General features: G+C 44.8%; 1 protein-coding gene across 1 annotated transcript in view; it reads right to left on the bottom strand.

The window, feature by feature from the left end:
• Positions 1-20,078, bottom strand: part of LOC124607147 — a 581,505-nt gene that overhangs the window by 46,168 nt on the left and 515,259 nt on the right. The window contains exon 3 of the mRNA XM_047139356.1: positions 1,516-1,689. Within this exon, the coding sequence (XP_046995312.1) occupies positions 1,516-1,689 (174 nt within the window). The remainder of the gene's footprint in view (positions 1-1,515; positions 1,690-20,078) is intronic.

The raw sequence follows: 20,078 nt of genomic DNA, 5'->3' as shown, positions 1-20,078 counted from the left end.
TGTGGGAATGGAGACAATCCGTGAGGTGTTGCGTCTCTTTTCTGACGGAGGGGATGCGTTTCTGGAATCGATTATCACCGGTGGTAAGTCATGCAGGCGTTATTGAGATCATGAAGGAAAACGAGGCACCACAGTGCGGAAATCGCTTTCTCGAACATAAAAAAAGGCGGCATTTATTCCATTTGGAGGGAAAGTGTTGGTGATGATATTTTCTGTCATTGAATGATTTATAGGTACGCAGTTTTCTTTCACACTGCAGTAACAGCAGTACACTACACGTCAGTATTGGCTAATCTGAGGAAAACTTTACAAGGATACGCTTAGAACTTGTATTGTATTGTATGTTAACCGGGGGCCAAGAAACGACGGAGAGGTTCCGTTCTCGCCGCAGCCGCAGTGGCCCACAACCCCACGACGATTACCGCAGTCCACTTCACCCCTCCGCCGCCCCACACCGAACCCAGGATTACTGTGCGGTTCAGCCCCCGGTGGATCCCCCAGGGAACGTCTCACACCAGATGAGTGTAACCCCTACGTTTGCGTGGTAGAGTAATTGTGGTGTACGCTTACGTGGAGAACTTGTTTGCACAGCAATCGCCGACATAGTGTAACTGAGGCGGAATAAGGGGAACCATCCCGCATTCGCAGAGGCAGATGGAAAACCGCCTAAAAACGATCCACAGACTGGCCGGTTCACCGGACCTCGACACAAATCAGCCGGGCGGATTCGTGCCGGGGACCAGGCGCTCCTTCCCGCCCGGAAAGCCGTGCGTTAGACCGCACGGCCAACCGGGCGGGCTAACGCTTAGAACTTACTCGGATTGTGACGACTTCATCACGACAGTGCGCAGCTAACGTCGCAAATAAAGTCATGCAGTTTCTGGCTCAGTTCAACATTAGTTGGTACTGCATCCGCCTTATAGCCCAGACCTTGCACCCAATGACCTTTTTCTTTCTTTTTTTGTTACCATCTTTAAAAGGCAAAGCTTCCTGGCATTCGATAGAGAACTCTGAAGCAGTGCCCAAGACAAGTGAGGCGATTCTCAACGAACTGACAAAGAACGGACTACGTCATGTCTTCGAGGATTGGGAGAGACGCTGTAAAAAGTGCGTTCGAGTATGAGCGGGGTGCTTTTAAAAAGGTCGTGTAAACATTGATTGGAGTAATAAACATGCTTAAAAATACCATTCTCAGTCTGCGTTGATCAGCCCTCGTACTCGTAAGATATTCCTGATGTAACCTCCGAAATTTTGTCGGTAGTTTCGTTGCATCCTGCGTTTATGTTTGATAAATCCACTATCAGCTAGCACTGGCAGTTCGTACACCCGGTCCGCAGTAACGCAGCTCTCCAGTGCTTAGGGCTCGGTAGCTGGCTGGACAGTAAGTGGTGGGTTTGGGAGCAGTGTGGTGCATTACTTTGCGGGGGCAGAGCGCGTCGCGCAGTTGTGGAGGGTGCCATTCTTCTGGTGGAGTGCAGTGGCAGTGACAGCTAGCGGCGGAGCGCGCGTCCTCACCAGCACGGATGACGTCGACCCCGCTGGGGTACCAGCGCTCGCCCTGCCGGAGCAGCAGCAGCACCGTGTTGTTGGGTAGCGTGCGGAAGTACTCGCCGTCCTCCACCTGCGTCCCGTCTGCTTCAAGCACGAGGCGTACCGGCTCACCTACCGGCAGGCCGAGCTTCTCCCTTCCTGGGGACAATACCGCAACCTGTTACGCCGCACCAGCGCCCACCCACATCACACTTGCTATCTATCACAGGCACAGGACAACTGCAAAGTCATCACTGAAACCAACTAAATGTAAACTACGTACATGCATGCATAAAGACATAGCGTGTCTAAAAAGTTCCGTAAATTATTCGTCATTTGGTTCTGGAGCTCTTGCAGTAGGACATGTTGGTAGGCAAAATTACTGCATTTCTGTCTGTTATGCAAAAAAACTGGTGTGTATATAAACCAAAAATGTTTCAGTACCTGTGCGTGATCATCAGTGACTAATCCTTTTTTAGTTTTGCAAAATGTAAACATGTAAGTAAAAATTATTATACCGAAATTAGGCCTAAAAACAATTTTTGTCTGTTGTTATTGCCTCAGTTTTTTCTGCTTTGGTGGGTAACGTAGTACCCTTTATACATTATTATGCCGGCCGGAGTGGCCGAGCGGTTCTAGGCGCTACAGTCTGGAACCGCGTGACCGGTACGGTCGCAGGTTCGAATCCTGCCTCGGGCATGGATGTTTGTGATGTTCTTAGGTTCGTTAGGTTTAAGTAGTTCTAAGTTCTAGGGGACTGATGACCTCAGATGTTAAGTCCCATAGTGCTCAGAGCCATTGGAACCATTTTTTTACAGCTGATTTTAAACTATCTTGCCGATGAGCTAGACACTTGAAATTTTAAATACAGTTCAGAACTGGATGAAACCGCAATATTGACTCGCTTTCTTGTCGCTCTGTGTGATTGGGTGAAGAACGCTCGTAACGCCTGACATCTTAGCTGCTCTGTAGGACCAGCATATTGTGTAGGTAGTACCGAAATGCGTTCCAGGTAATATGGGACGGTAGCAGGCTGAACGGGGGGGGATGACCTTAGAAGTTAAGTCCCATAGTGCTCAGAGCCATTTGAAGCATTTACATTACTATATTCACATTACTATATAGGTTCAAAAATGCCTCTAAGCTCTGTGGGACTTAGCATCTGAGGTCACCAGTCCCCTAGACTTAGAACTACTTGAACCTAACTAATCTAAGGACATTACACAAATCCATGCCCGAGGCAGGATTCGAACCTGCGACCATAGCAGCAGCGCGGTTCCGGACTGAAGCGCCTATAACCGCTCGGCCACAGCGGCCGGCTTACTATACAGGTTGTTAGGGATATAGGTACGGATATTGTGATCGTTGGTACATTAATATGTACCCATTTCTTCTGTTCCCATTTTTTCTGCGTGTCTAACAGTCTTCCTGCAAACACATCACATACCGGATGATCAAAAAGTCAGTATACATTTGAAAAATGAATAACTCACGGAATAATGTAGATAGAGACGTACAAATGCTTGGAATGACATGGGGTTTTATTAGAACCAAAAAAATACAAAAGTTCAAAAAATATCTGACAGATGGCGCTTCATCTGATCAGAATAGCAATAATCAGCATAACAAAACAAGACAAAGCAAAGATGATGTTCTTTACAGGAAATGCTCAATATGTCCACCATCATTCCTCAACAATAGCTGTAGTCGAGGAATAATGTTGTGAACAGCACTGTAATGCATATCCGGAGTTATGGTGAGGCATTGGCGTCGGATGTTGTCTTTCAGCATCCCTAGAGATGTCGGTCGATCACGATACACTTGCGACTTCAGGTAACCCCAAAGCCAATAATCGCACGGACTGAGATCTGGAGGGACCTGGGAGGCCAAGCATGACGAAAGTGGCGGCTTAGCACACGATCATCACTAAACGACGTGCGCAAGAGATCTTTCACGCATCTAGCAATATGGGGTGGAGCGTCATACTGCATAAACATCGTACGTTCCGGCAGGTGTTTATCAGCCAGGCTGGGGATGATGCGATTCTGTAACATATCGGCGTTCCTATCACCCGTTACAAAACCAGAATCACGCATTTCCTCGAAGAAAAAAAGCCCGATAACGGTAGATGTGGTAAATCCAACCCATACTGTGACTTTCTCGTCGTGCAATGGAGTTTCCACGACAGTTCTAGGATTTTCGGTAGCCCAAATTGTGCAGCTGAGGGCGTTGATAGACCCTCGGAGCGTGAAATGAGCTTCGTCGGTCCACAACACGTTACTCAACCAATCGTCATCTTACGCTATCTTTTGAAACGCCCACACCGCAAATACCCTCCGCTTCACTAAATCGCCAGGTAACAGTTCATGATGCCGATGGATTTTTTACGGATAGCATCAGAGAGTACGCCTAAGTGCCAACCAAACAGGAGTGTATGGAATGCCGGTGCGACGTGCGACTGCACGAGCGCTGACTTCCCCGTACACAGGACGAACCCGCTACAGTCTCCATTTCTTCCTGAACTGTCTCAGCAGTATTACGCCTTATGCTCGGTCGGCCACTACGGGGTCTATCGTCTAAACAACCCGTGGCTTCAAACTTCGAAATCATTCTCGCCACAGCTGCATTTGTCAACGGATCTTTACCCGTTCGAAACCCCTTCCTATGGCGATAGGATCGTAACGCTGAACTGGCACATTCCCCATTCTGATAATACAACTTCACTAAAAGCGCCTTTTCAGGTAACGTCAACATGCTGCGACTGCTGGCGCATCTGATTCTCTCTCTCTCTTTTTTTTCTTTCTTTTTATTGTGATTTTGATCACCTTACACAAAGGCGGGCTGTCAGCAGCATAGTACGCCGCTCTTCAGCCTTGAGTTTTACAATTAGTAATACATATAGTTGGCACAGAAAATACAATCAAAACGGCGGGCAAAAAATGTAGACACTAAAAAACAAAAAACCTGGAGCCGTTCACGCTGGACGAGAAATATCACTAACACTAGTTGACACGTCGCACATAACACGGATGACGGCGACGGCACACGTGAACAGTGGTGGCGTGACGGCGAAAGAACACTAAACACAGACGAAGGCACACACACGAGACACTGATGGCGATGATCTCCGGCGTGCGAATGTTCACTGAGCGTGTGCGAGTCCCGGGACCTGCCAAGAGAGGAGGAGGAGGAGGAGGAGGAAGGGGAGAGGGAGAGGGAAGAGCAGAGATGCCATGGGCAGGGGAGAGAAGGGGAGGGAGGAAGGGGGAGGGGAAGCACGGGGGAAGAGGGGCGGAGGAAGGGGGATGGGGGAAAAGGAAAGATTAGGGAGGGAGGGTGCCTAAAGGAAAGGACACAGGAAGTGGGGGGGGGGGGGGGAAGGATCAAAGTTGATAGGAGGGTTAGATGGAGGGGAAGAGGACATCATCAGGGAGGGGGAGCATTCTCTCTCTCATTGCAGCTCCTTTTATACATGACCGTCATGCGCAGTCACTGACGTTTTGCTGTCCAGCGCCATCTGTCGGACATTCTGTGAACTTTTCTTTTGGTTCTAATAAAACCCCATGTCATTCCAAGCATGTGTGTCAATTTATTACCTCTCTATCTACATTATTCCGTGGTTTATTTCAAATTTATATTGACTTTTTGATCACCCGTTAATTTACTACCGGATGCTTTCTCCATGAGTGTAGCTGCGCCGTGAATTGGACTAAGCCTTTCAGTATAGACTATCCGTTTAGCGTCCACACGTCCACACTTCTATATCTGATATGCCACCCAGGGGAAAATAAATATTAATCGCTTACTCGTGCCATGCATAATTGGAGGTACTAAACAACGTACTACTCGTAAAATCTGTAATTATTATTCTGCAAATGAAGTAAATACTGATGTAATGTTGTTTAGGACAATGTCTTCAGTTATCAAATACACCCTGTATACTGGTAGCTTGTTATCTGAAATTAACTGATGTTTCTGTGTGATATGAGAACGAGCAAACATGAACACGGATTGGACGCGACGCACAAAAATAAACACCGTTTTCTTGCAGAGTGAAACAGTGCTACTTGCGACTGAAAAAAGTGCTGTGCTAGTGTGTGCATTTCAACAACAGCTGAAAATGCAGATGAGAAACTAAATGTAAATAATCGAGATATATAGCCTCAAAATATTTTCGCAAAACAGAATTACATTTGTAGACAAAGTTACTTGTTAACTTGTCAACCAAACTTTCAGTAACATCATTTAATACCATACGAGAAGTTAGCAATATACAATAATGTACAGACGGCCGAACATAACTCAACAACGTAGAAAAAATTAAAGTAATGACAACAACAGACAAAAATATTTTAGGCCCAGTTCCGCCAAAATAATTATTACTTAACTATGTTTATGAATAAAGAGTACCCACTGACAATGTCACAAACGTGCTGGAACATGTTTGGGTTTCTACAAAAAACAATTTTTGTGTAACAAACAGGTGGACCTGAAATTCAGTAATTAAGTTCTATAAATGGTATCACAAAACAGAGAAAACAGAAGATGAAAACAAATCACCGTAACTGATTTTTTGATGTCTGGGTTTGCATTTACCAGTTTTCTTCCACGATTTATTGACGACTCTTCTAGATGTCTTTGCCAGATGTCGAGCGCAGATTTTGTTGCTCGCTGTTTCGACACTAGTCAGTCTGGCTACTGCTCTCGTGGCAGGCTCCTTCCTTATATGTAGCAAGAAGACAGGCTTACGCAATTGAGATAGAACAGCTTCCAGTCGTTCCTGTATGGTCTTCAAGGGATTCTTATACCATTCTTACTGCAAAATACTGTGAACTTCAGGTAATGATGATGGAGGTTGATAGCGATAAAGCACTCTTCTCTCCAAAGAAGACCACAAAGGCTCATACATAACATGAGATCTGGAGACTGTGGTGGCCAGGGCAGATGCGACAGTTAGCTCTCGTGCTCGAAAAACCAGTCCTGGACGATGCGAGCTGTGTGAATAGCGGCTCTATCATTTCATTGGGCAATAAACGTTGTATGATGGAATGAACCTCATCAGCCAAAAGAGACCTTGCAGAGTAGCCATGAGGCCAACAGAATACCACGATGTGGGTGCCCAATTCATCACTGAATCACCGTGTTTCACTCTTGGGACTTATACTCGGCCAGAAGCTGGAAACATCGTGAAAGAAGACTCCTCCGACCAAATGGCTTGCTGGCATTGTTCCCCAGTCCAGGTTTCATGGCTTCGGGACCACGCTTTCCTGTTACAGGCAATTGCGTCACTGATGAGAGGTTTTGGAGTTCCAGCACGCCCTGCAGTTCTCTGCTTATGGAGTTCCCTTCGGGTCTTTTTGGTGCTGACACGTGTGCGACATTCAGTTCTGCAACGCCTTTCGCAGCTGTAGTCCCCTCGTTTTTCGTCAAAATCCTCTTCAGTGACCGTCTGTCACAATCACTCTTAACACAAAATTTCTTCCGCGTTGTGACTTGGATGACGTATCCCCGCTTTCCCTGTGTGCGTTAATAATGTGAGTTAGTTGTCTCTCGAAACACCAAACACTTCCGCTACATTGGTTACGGAAGCACACACCGTACCAACACCAACAATTCGCCCTCGTTCGAATTCACTTAGTTACGACGTAATGCACACACAACTACACAGAACACTGTTCTGACCGCGACTGATAGTTGCAACGTATTGTGGACATTGCACAGGAGCAGTACGTGATCAAATAAATCAGCGCAACCTGTATTTATGTTCAAGCAAGCATTTGTAGCGGTAAATAAAATGTTCTCGGGTTTCCAACCGCGTCAATTGGTTAAAATTACACGAGCTTTCGGCCAAGCACTCCTTGGCCATTGTCAAGTGTTATGACTAAGCTTTCGGCCAAGCACTCCTTGGCCATTGTCAAGTGTTATGACTGCCAGTGGGCTGTTGGTGCGCCCTTATATACGCTAGCTGCCGGCTGTGACGTCACTGGTGCCGTGACATTGCCATATATAGGCATGTTTTGGGTCGGCGTTCGATGTGCCCTCTTCAACCGCGCAATCGCTGGATCCCACGCAGCGCTGAGCTGTAAGCCACCGTCTCTATTCAGGGTGTTTGTGGTAATTTTTATTTCAATAGCTTCCTTTATTAAACTGTCCCAGAAGCCGTTAGTGCGAGCCACGACAGAGGTATCGCCAGATTTTATGTGGTGACCGTTTTCTAACGCATGCTCAGCTAACGCAGATTTCTGTGGATAGCGTAGGCTATAATACCTCTCGTGTTCTTTCCTGCGTTGTTCCACAGTGCGCACTGCTTGTCCGATGTACTTCTGGCCACACCCACAAGGTGTTCTGAGACCTACAGCGTCTTAAACCGGTCTCAGTAATTGACGGATTTTCGTTGGAGGCCTGAAGATTGATTTGATCTTGTGTCTTTTCAACAGGCGGCTTATCTTGCCCGATACAGAGCCACAGAATGGCAGCAGAGCAAGTTTCTTTTCCTGCTCTTTGTCGGTGGTCTTATTCTGATATTTCCCAGAAATCACTTCTTTCACTTGATGGGTGCTGTAGCCGTTATTCCTGAAAACCTTGCGTAGGTGGCTCAGGAGTGCTTGGCCGAAAGCTCGTGTAGTTTTAACCAATTGACGCGGTTGGAAACCCGAGAACATTTTATTCAATGTTATCGCCGCGAGACTCTGCATTCATACATTTGGAGCGGTGTTTCCATATTTTTGTGCAACGGCTGTATACGCTACCTACTAGCGCTTAGGGAAACCATTTCAAATGCGTTTACATACTCATGTTCAAGAAAATTGGAAATGAGCGTTTGGCGTCATTGGCCGGGAGGCCCCTTACGGGGCAGTTCCGGCCGCCTTGGTGCAGGTCTTATTACGTTCGACGCCACATTGGGCCACCTGCGCGCCGGATGGGGATGAAACGATGCTGAAGACAACACAAATCACCGACCCAGCCGGGAATCTAACCCGGGCCCGTAGGACGGCAGTCCGTCACGGTGACCACTCAGCTATCGGGGCGGACCCCATGTTCAAGAGAACAGCTGTTATCGAAAGGCTTGATACAACAACGGAGACTGAAATGAGAGTCTCGCTTGGCGGTATTTACACAGCGGTATCCGATTCCGATCGCCTTTTTCAGTTTTGGTTCATTTCTCGGATAAATTATTGATGCCAACATTAATAAGAGTTACATCACTGTATTTTTATTTTTAACTGCTATAGGACGTCGTTAAAAAGTATATCAACCATATAAAACAAACACAGTTGCAGTTATATTTAGATTATTACAAGAGTCAAGAGCATTACACATACGCCGGCCGAAGTGGCCGCGCGGTTCTGGCGCTGCAGTCTGGAACCGCGAGACCGCTACGGTCGCAGGTTCGAATCCTGCCTCGGGCATGGATGTGTGTGATGTCCTTAGGTTAGTTAGGTTTAACTAGTTCTAAGTTCTAGGGGACTAATGACCTCAGCAGTTGAGTCCCATAGTGCTCAGAGCCATTTGAACCATTTTTTTTTTGATTACACATACAAAAAATTACATGCCTTTCAGCATACTAATATTTGCTGAAGTTCTCGTTTCCATATTTTGAACGGTTCACGAAATAAAATGGATGTTACGTCCAAGGCATACAGATAAGATACAGGCATCTCTGCCGGCCAGGGTGGCCGAGCGGTTCTAGGCGCTACAGTCTGGAACCGCGCGACCGCTCCGGTCGCCGGTTCGAATCCGGCCTCGGGCATGGATGTGTGTGATGTCCTTGGGTTGGTTGGGTTTAAGTAGTTCTAAGTTCTAGGGGACTAATGACCTCATAAGTTAAGTCCCATAGTGCTCAGACTCATTTGAACCATTTGAACAGGCATCTCTCGAAGTACTTAACTCACGTTACAAGTGCTTAATGTGGTCGCAGCTTGTAACACGGGAAACGTCAATAAGTGTATGCAGTTCATTGAGGTAGTTAACACAAATAGTTCGTGAAGGCATAGTACCAGCCTGCTTTGGAAATCTGGTCGCTGCGTGGCCTATCTGCGTGCGCGAATTAATTCGATGCGACAATACGGAAAAGACGATTTGTCTACGTATTCAGACAGGCCTTGAGGCAACTGTGCCACGGCGCGTATTACGAATCGAAACTTAGAGAGAGATTCTCTACACGCTGATGTGTGTCATTCTTTTTGTAGTCATCGTGCAGTCGTCTTCTAAAAACCATAAGGTACTTAGTCATGTCTTCTTGAAACTTGAGCAACAAAATTTTTTAAATTGAATTGTGCCTTTTTGCTGATAGAACAGCAGATATCGATCAGTTTAAAGATATAACTCTTTTGAAGATTTGAAAGGAATTACGTATAAAAAATACAATGAGTATAAGGATTTTGGTACCGTTGCTGCTGTCGTTGAACGACCAGCCACCCCCAAAGTATACGCCACACTCCAAGGGAACTTGCACCGCCGAGGCAACAGATATGTGATGTTTCCGTAACTCTCGGCAGACACCTGTTTCGTGGAGACAAGAGATTTCGTCATTCGTGTGCTGCTCTTCGGAGAAGTTAATTGAAGTACAGTCTACGTAGGGCTAGATCAGGTTTATTGTGAGGAATACAGCAGTTCATTAACAGTGTGTTGTTCGGGCTAAAAAAGTCACATAGCCGAATCGTTAGTAACTGCATAAGCCATTTCATAAGTACAGTGCCATTTATTAATGAACAATTAATCGACACACTGTTAATATATGGGAAATGTCACGAAAGTGCACCACCAGCAGCAGAACTGCATGCAGAGCGGTTCCCATATGAAGTAATGGGTGAGTTGTGGCGCCCTGAAAATATTCCAAGTTCGGAGTTGGCGTGGCCGCACGGGCCGCTCGGCAAGCCGGGGCTCCTCAGCAACTGCGTGGTGCCGAACGTTAGCTGGAGCAAGAAGGGCAGCCCCAGCGAATGGTCCGGGCCAACCGCGTGGCTGGGAATTCCATGTTGACGCTGTGTCGAGAACAGTGCTTTGTGTAGATGAAGGAGATTTGTATGCCGGGAGTGCCAAAGATGGCGGACTGTGTGAAACCATAAAGGCTGACATTTTACAGTTCATGTAGAAATTAATAATAGCCGGAATTAAAGTTTAGTATCTGACTAAGTTATACAAGTAACACCCAACAACGGCTTTCCAAAATCTAAATGGTTAATCCGATTTTGTCGATCGACGTGTCTTTAGAAAGCTATTAGTGTAAACCTAAATTGGTATGAATTATAGGCATGTCACTTGAGTAGTACATGAGTTATTGGAGGTCAAAGTGGCCGATTACTATTGATTGCGTCAGGCCATAGGTACTCCACAGTTACACGAGAAAACGATAACAGCATGCTTATAAATATATTTATTCGTCTATGTCTTTGTTTATATCCGATATATACTATTCATGAAGAAATTGGTCAAATATTTACTGTGTTTTAGAAGCACAGAGGCATTAGGTACTGGACTACTTTTGTTCTATTCCTTTGATATATGTTTATTTAATCTGTTTATGTATTTAATAATGTGTGTTATACCGTGTTTATGGTCCAGACGTAGGAATATTGATTGAATTTCAAGTTATTTAAATGTAAATCCAGTATTTTGTATGTGTTTCAATATGTTTGTGAGTGTGCGTTGGCTTGGAGACATGACGGGAGCGATCTAGCCAATCACGGCGCTCGTTACTACGTTAGGCGACTACCGAAGTCAATGGAGAGGCTGTATGGAAGTGGGAGAGCAGCATCGGGTCGCACGGGTCATGGGGGAGTGCTGGACGGGAAGGCGCGATGGACGGTCGCATGAAATACTTGGAGAGTGTTGAGCAGTTTGCGCGTGGTCGCGGGAGATAGAAATATTTCGTAGTGCCCGCTTGTGCACTTGTGAGATTTCCGTGGCTTCTGCAGTGAAGACGTAGTATGCATTTAGAAGTGAATATCTTGCAAGCTATGTTGTTGTTCATAAGTAATTACTTGAAATAGGAATCTATTGTTTCCATGTTATTCAACTTATATTTCATTTAATTGCTGGACCATCGACACCAATAATTGCAATCTTTCATTTATAAATTTCTATGTTACATTCAAAATTCGCAATTGCCGAATGACAGGAACCTTCGACCATTCGATTCATGTGTATATTCATATTGTATACTGTAGACTCAGAAGTATTTGGCCTGTAATGCGGCAACTACGTATCCCTGCCAAAACTTTTAATATTTCAACTCTGAGGGTACGTAGTTGAGGGCCACCATTAATTTTTTTTCAAAGCCCGCACCAGGTAGACGCTGTCCAACACGTCCCATCTACGTTAATACTATTAAAAGCTCCGCGAAACTGTAAGTTTTGCCCCAAGAAAATGTATACGAGGGAAGACTTACTAGCGATGCTCCAAAAGCAGACGCTCTTGTAGCTGATGCAATAAGTTCGCATGCCAGTTCTCGTTAAGTACAATGAGTGAGGTTGGTACCAGACAGAAAACCGTTATATGTATTCATCGTAGACATTAGGTACCACATTTCTCTACATGAAGAGCTACAGGTGTTCGATAAAAATATGGAATCACCACGAGAAATACATTCTTGAACATAAATGCAGATGGCAGCCAAGCCTGCAGGTGGCGCTGTTTGACCACGAACGGTGCTTGTGCGATGTCCTCAGTACGTTGCAAGGGTCAGTTGTGGTCACAACAGTGTTCTGCGTATTTTTGGGTGCTTTATGTCGGAGCTGAGTGAATTCTAACGCGGGCAAATTGCTGGTACTCATGTGGCGGATGCTTCTGTAACCCAAGTAGCTGATGTGTTTGGTGCTACAAGACGCAGGCATCGAAGATTTATACCGCATAAAGGGAAAGCTGAAACTGGAATCCATCCTTACCCGCCGCATCCACCAGCATCTCCGCCAGCACCGCCAACTTCCCGTTACCCAGTATGGCTTTCGGCCATCCTTCTCTACCGATGACCTTCCCCTTCACCTCACTCATCTCTCCTGCGCACAGCTTAATTCCCGTCGCTCCGCTATCTTCCTCTCCCTTGACCTCGAACGTGCCTATGACCGTGTGTGGCATTCCGGTCTCCTCTTCAAGCTCCAAACCTTCGTCCTTCCTATTAACTACGTCCGTCTGATCGGGTCTTTTCTTTCCCAACGCCCTTCCTACGTCACCATCCATAACACAGATTCCTACACCTTCCTCCCCTCCGCCGGTGTGCCCCAAGGTTCCGTCCTCTCCCCTCTTCTGTACCTTTTGTATACAGCGGACATGCCGCCACCTTCACCCCCCATCCACCTTCTCCAGTTCGCTGATGACACCGCCTTCCTTGCTCTCGCCCCCACCCTGCAGCGCTCCCAACACCTTCTCCAGTCCCATCTTGACCGATTCACCACTTGGTGCAACCAGTGGTTGCTTAAGGTCAATCCTTCCAAAACCCAGGCGATCATTGTAGGCAAAACCACCCCTTCCTTCCGCCTCCTCGACTTCTATGTCACCGTCTATGGCTGTCCTATCACCCTCACCCCCACCCTTAAGTACCTTGGCATCACACTTGACCGTCGCCTCTCCTGGACCACCCACCTCCGGACAATCCAAGCCAAGGCATGCTCCTCAAGCTCCTTTCTGGCCGTACATGGGATCTGGACCTCTCTACCATCTTCCATACCTATAAATCCCTCATCCGCCCTATCTTCTGCTACACCCACCTTGCCTGGATCTCCACTCCTCCTACCTTTTACAAATCCCTTCAGATCCTTGAACGCCATGCTCTTCGCCTCGCTTATCGCATCCGTCTCCCCTCCCCCATGTGGATCCTATACGACTTTATTCCGTTCCCCTACCTCCTCCTTTTCCTCAAACGGATATGGATCCTCTGCACTTCCTGTAAACTCGATCCTCCTCACCCGCTTGTTTCTCCCATCCTCTCCCACCCCCACCTGCTGCCGCACCTGTATTTCCACGTCTGACCTGATCTCCATCTCTCCACTCTCCTTACCCTCTCCCAAGGTGGCTTCCGCCAGCTCCCCCTCCCTGATGATGCCCTCCTCCCCTCCATCTACCCCTCCTACAAACTTTGATACTCCCCTCCCACTTCCTGTGTTTGTTCCTATGGGCACCCTCTCTCCCTTCTCTCCCCCTTCCCTCCCTCCTCCCTTTTTCCGTCCCTCCTCCCCTGGGCTTCCCCTACCCCCATACCTTCATTCCTCCCACCATCTCCTCTGCCATTGGCATCTTTGCTCTCCCCTCTCCCTCCCCCCCCCCCCCCCCCCCACCTTCTTCCCCTCTTGGCAGGTCCCCGGACTCGCACATGTTACGTGGACATTCGCGCGCCGGAGATCTTCGCCATCAGTTTCTCGTGTGTGTGCCATCGTGTTTGTGATTTAGTGTTTTTCGCCGCCACGCCCCTTCGTTCACTTGTACCGTCTAAGTCATCGGTGTTTGTGCGCAGTGCCGACAGTTTATTCGTGTTTTTTCGTTGAGTGTGAACGGCTTCGTGTTTTAAATTTTTTTATCTACTGTTTTTTACCCACCAATCTGTTACCCTTTATGTCTTCATTGTCTCTCTTATTGTAATGCTTGTGGCTGAAGAGCGGAGTAGATATATCCGCTGCCAGCCCACCTTTGTATGAGGTGAAAAATAACATTAAATGAAAGAAAAAGAAAGCTGAAAAACATCTGCCAAGGCAAGACGTGGGCGAAAATGTGTGTCGGTTGAGAATGTCGGACGGTTTTTGAAGAGGACTGCGACAAAAAATAAGACGACGACATCTGCAAAAGATATTGAAGAACTACATGTCGTACTCGCGACCTCTGAAAGACCAAAACAACAGTGGGAAGCTCTATAAGCACAGTGAGCTGCAGGTCCAAAAACACTCATCACTGCTGGAAATGCCCGTAATAGGAAAATGTGGTGCTGAAGCCATGAAACTTGGACTGTGCATCAAAGGGAGAAAATCATTTGGTCGAATTAAACTTGTTTCACAGTGTTTCCAGCTTCTGGCCCAGTTTACGTTTTATACACACCGTTCCAAGCCTATGATGCAGACTGCTTGCTGCCAAGAGTGGAACATGTCGGGGGCCAGTGATGAATTGCGCAGCCATATCGTAGTATTCCGTAAATCCCATGTTTATTCTGCGAACTCGCATTACTGCCAAGGATTATGTGATCGTCTTGGCTGATCACTTCCATCTTACGGTACAATATTTGTTCCGCAACGGTGATGCTAAGTTCCGAGATGACAGGGCCCTCTTCATCCACCTCGCATTGTCCTGGACTGGTTTTGTGAGAACACGAATGAATTGTCGAATCTCCCTTGACTTCCAAAGCCACCAGAGCCCAAAATGGTTGATCCTTTGTGTTCACTTTGGCGAGAACGGCACCTGATCACTATCCACCTTTACTTCTTTTACTATGCGTCTTTACCTCAACTTGCTACTATTTTGCTGGAAGAGTGGAGTAAGATGCCTTTGATAGCCATTCAGGATCATATTAATTGGCGACTCCATAATGTCCTGTGCACTACGACCAGAAAATGGGTATACTTGGAAGGAGAGACAGCATTGGTCGTATATTTTTGTTTATTATCGCAAAATCGATTTTCGGTCACTTAGTGACCATCTTCAGTGCTGTAATATATAACTTAAATTAGTAAGCACTGGTGTCAATAAGCTTACGGCGATCACATAGACACCGTCTATGGCCGTCCTATCACCCTCACCCCCACCCTTAAGTACCTTGGCGTCACCCTTGACTGTCGCCTCTCCTGGACCACCCACCTCCGGACAATCCAAGCCGTAAGCTTATTGACACCAGTGCTTACTAATTTAAGTTATATATTACAGCACTGAAGATGGTCACTAAGTGACCGAAAATCGCTTTTGCGATAATAAACAAAAATATACGACCAATGCTGTCTCTCCTTCCAAGTATACATTCAGGATCAGTTATTTATCAGTTCCGAGACGACTGGAAGCGGTTCTGAATTACAATGGTTACGATTTTGGTGTTTCCATATTTTCGTTCTCTGCGCCACCTCTGAGCATGGCAATGACTTCGAACATTATTTGCAATACTGTAAATGGGTTCTCTAACAAAAAAGGGAAAAATAAGGCCACAATCACAAGTCAGGGGAATGTAAATTTGAAAAACATGCACTACTGGTCAATGGAGAAACTACAATGGCTTCGTTAGGCTTTCAACCGACATCGGGTTCTGAACGTGTAGTGTGGCTTAACCGGACAGCATATGATGCTGAACGAGGTAAAATACACAGACCTTTTGATAAATACTTTACCTTTCTCATTAGAAAATATGCCCTTGTTTACTTGTCAAATGATGTAGTTCCAGCGTGATGGATGTCCCAGCTACTATTCTTCAGTAACAAGAGGTCAATTGACCCACCTATTTCCGAACCATTGGGAAGGAAGACGCTGTTCTATTCAGGAGTATCCAGCAAGATCGACCGGTTTGTCATCTTTAGATTTCCTCCTCTAGGGTCGTGTAAAGCAAGTGGTCTACAAGAAGGTTTCAAAGACTGTGGAGAACAGGAGAGAGTGAATTATAACTGGGCGTGAAGTGATTACTCCAGACATATTGACAGCAGTCAGTTCATTGGTGATGCAGCGCAAAGTTTGAACAAATCCTTCAAAAAATTCACCAACGGATATGTGACATAATGATTTTTTGTCTACAATCTTTGGGTCCATTTATTCCACTCTATTTTTATGGGTGTGCAAATGAAACAGCATACGTAAAACAGACGGAAGTAATAATGTGATTTTCATTCAAGACAGAAATTGTATCCTGCAAATTCTAATAATACTATGGTTCAAATGGCTTTGAGCACTATGGGACTTAACATCTATGGTCATCAGTCCCCTAGAACTTAGAACTACTTAAACCTAACTAACCTAAGGACATCACACAACACCCAATCATCACGAGGCAGAGAAAATCCCTGACCTCGCCGGGAATCGAACCCGGGAACCCGGGCGTGGGAAGCAAGAACGCTACCGCACGACCACGAGCTGCGGACTAATAATACTATCACTAATAAATATTGCTTTGCGAGCATGTTAATTGTCTCGTCTAAATGCCAGCTGAATGACTTTCCAGCGATATAATTTTTTCTTTGGTGCAAAACATGTTTAAATTTTTATGAATTCTGACACACAACGATGACATTATATCTTATACCAGAGGCTGTAAAGAGTGCAGTAAACTTTTGGGTGGCGGGACATTCAACAGTATCCTTCCGTCTTACATCATAATCGGGGGTGCTGTGGATAGAGGTAGACGAAGTTATACGGATGAAAGAAACATTCCACAGTTTCCCTCTGTGTTGTCTTGTGCTCTGCAGTCAATTTAGGCAACACAAGTCGATAAACACTGTAGTTTACGCTTACCAAAAAATTTGTAAATGCATTATCACAGTCTATGCGAGTCTCTTTGTCCTCCATTATATTTCTCGGTGACAGTTAGCGTTTTAGAGCCAGCGTATGTTGCACTCTGCAGATGTTGTTTGTCATTGAACTTATAACTACTGACTCAAAAGTTGAGAGTCAAAAAGAGTTTTCTTTCCATTGACAAAGCATTTAAACCGATCCCAAAATAGTTTTCGTCTAACTGGCCACGTTTCGTAAATTAGCATTATCGTCCCTTGCGTCCCCGTCTCCGTTTTCCGAAATCTATAATGGAAGTTGGTGTTTATGCGTTGCTTAGACGGTTGTAGGACAAGAGGCGTCGCACTGACTATGCTTTATTCGCCACAACTGAAGAATCCGTTTCATATTAGGGTGTTCGACGTTTCACTCGAGGCAATGTGTGTCATTTAGAAACTAGCCCATTTACTGAATTTTTAAATGTACCATATGCATACAAACACAAACATACTTATTACCATTATCACATCATTACATTTAGCATTCAAGTAACTGTTAGCGGCCACAATCAAGCATTATGACACAAACGTGTAAGAGGTTTCCTAATAATAACACTGCAAATGCATGCGTTTTGAAAATCATGCAACATATATGTAGAGAGAAAGACAGTGTCTAGAAGTCTTCGAGGATTTGTTTCTTCACCAACTTAGTTTTAGGAAAATCATTGTTCTCTTCAGTATGTGAGGTCAGTTTGAGGAAAACCTATGCACTTAACCCTTTCAGACCTGAATTTTTTCTGGAGGAACGAAAATTTTTCTTTATGTGGTACTGCTCTTAGGTAATTTCTAATGATTTTAGATGCAAGATTTACTCAAAAAATATTTCCCGTTTTCGAAACATACTTTGTACACTTGGCTTCATTTTATGGACAAAAGTAACTAATTACAAAATATTCTCCATTGTAATAAATTAAATAAAACGGTCATTCAGTAATTACCATGCAATATAGCATCAGCAGTATTCAATGAGACACATCCGTGTATTCTGGTGGTCACGAACTGCTGCGCACTGCTGCAATGAGTTGCTGATACTTTCATAGTAATGCCCAACAGAAGGCAGCATTTGCGCGTGATAAAAATGTTGAAAATTCACAAATGTGTACCTCAGATTTCGAATGGGAAAAAAATGCTTCCGTTGCAGCTAAGACATAGTGTACACAATTGTAGCCAGAGGGTCTGAAAGTGTTAAGCTATGAGTCGTCATATTCATCGTATTTACTTTGTCTGGCAAGATTACTGCTATAGGCTGCGTCTTAGACATAACCAGCTATCCTTAAAAAATACAGTATTTCTAAAACGAAATATAATGCTGGGTATTAGCTAACACAAACAATAAAAGTGAGAATGAAACTAAATGTAATCATAGGACTGTTAATAGCTATAATAAAAAAACATAGTAATAGCAGTGTACAGGAGACTTGAGGAAACAACAGGACCAGTAATAATAATAATAATAATAGTAATAATAATACAAGTTTTTCAGATATATGCTGACCACACAGTTTCAACCTACTTATCAGTCGAATATATCAGTCAAATAGCATTTTTGCGAACGAAAACGATATAGAAAGTTACTCTCTTCACTGGCGTAGCTGTCCTGCTTTCCAGAAACAGGCAAGATACATACAGTGAAAAGAAATAGGACTTAGAGAAAGGTGATATTACAAACAAAGAAACTGTGAAAGCTTGTCAATTTTGGAATCTTCTCTGTCATTATATTTGGCGTAAGAGTCGTTCACAGAGGACTTCCAGAAAAATCTCTCTGCAACTGGACTCAAGGAGAGTCTGACAGTGTTCATCTCGTAGAGTGTAAAGCTGAATATCTGTTCGATCGCCCGCAAACGTTTGCTTGCAAAGCAGCTGTACAATACGGTAATAGCACTGCTTCCAATGGACTTCAGTACTGCCTCTGTAATTGTCATTAACAAAGCCTCTATCTCGTTTCAAACGAAAATATTACTCTTTAACTGTCAGAGTAATTTTGCATGTCTTTTCCAAAACATAATTTGACTCTATATTCTAGCGTACAGTAAACTCTATGCTGTAACTCACGCAATTAAAGAATAACAAGTATAGTTATAATAACGGTCAGAAGAACGCAAGAACCAGTACAGTTCAGTCAGTAGAGTGTTATGGAAAGGAAGCAAGGCAAAAACAACTAATAAGCTTAAACACACACTTGAGTGGTCAAAATCGAGTAAGTATATAATAATAACATAAACATTGATTTGAACTGTGTACTGGTCTATTAGTGGACATAAATGGAGTAGAAGGAACAGGTGAAATACGAAGATATAAAAATAAAAGGGACAAAACGTCAAACTGGAAAATGCGAAGAAAAAGTTTGGAAGAGAAAGACAAAAATGTAAAGAAGAGGTGGGATATGAAATAAGAAAATTAATGAATGGAGAAGCTATGGTTTCTTTCGTTGAGGGATTGCGAGAAATTCCTCTTTCCGAAACATTGTCGTGAAGTTATACGTTTACTAATTTGCAGAGTCGTGCTAGAACACAGGTTCACTATCGGGAAGGTAGTTCCAGAGGCTTGTAGTACTAATGGTGAATGAGTTGGGAAACATTTTTGTTTTATGCCAGTTATGAAGATATGATTGGCATTTGATGCGTGATACAAGGCACTGAATCTTCCAGTGTTAGTAAACTGTCTGTGTGCGCCTCTCCTCTAAGGTGTGTCCGAAGAAATAAAAAGACCAGCGCGAGACAAACTGCGTGAACGCAAGTGTCATAAACATTTGAAAGGCTTACGGCTGCTGAGAACTCGAGCAAAAACTACATCGAGTCATTCCCAAAACTGTCCTAGGTCCTAGGTCCTAGGTCGAGGTGGAACAGTGATGAATGCATTGGGTTCTCCTTTGTCCACAACGCAAAGCGAATTCAGCGATGGTCCCTCAGACAAGCCCATGACCGATTCCTTTCATTATTGTCCAGTCCTAGCTTATAGTCAGTCAATGGCCTCGATTACATTCCGTATCAGTTAAACTTACGCAACTTTCTTTTCATTTAAAATGAATCACCCATACTGTGAGATCCTATTTGCAACTGAACCGCAATGCTATCGTGCGACCAAACCAACAGATGATAATCATCGTCA

This window comes from Schistocerca americana, chromosome 3, assembly GCF_021461395.2.
Source record: "Schistocerca americana isolate TAMUIC-IGC-003095 chromosome 3, iqSchAmer2.1, whole genome shotgun sequence".
Taxonomy (NCBI): domain Eukaryota; kingdom Metazoa; phylum Arthropoda; class Insecta; order Orthoptera; family Acrididae; genus Schistocerca; species Schistocerca americana.
The sequence above is the reverse complement of the archived record's forward strand: the minus strand, read 5'-3'. Positions and strand labels throughout refer to the sequence as shown.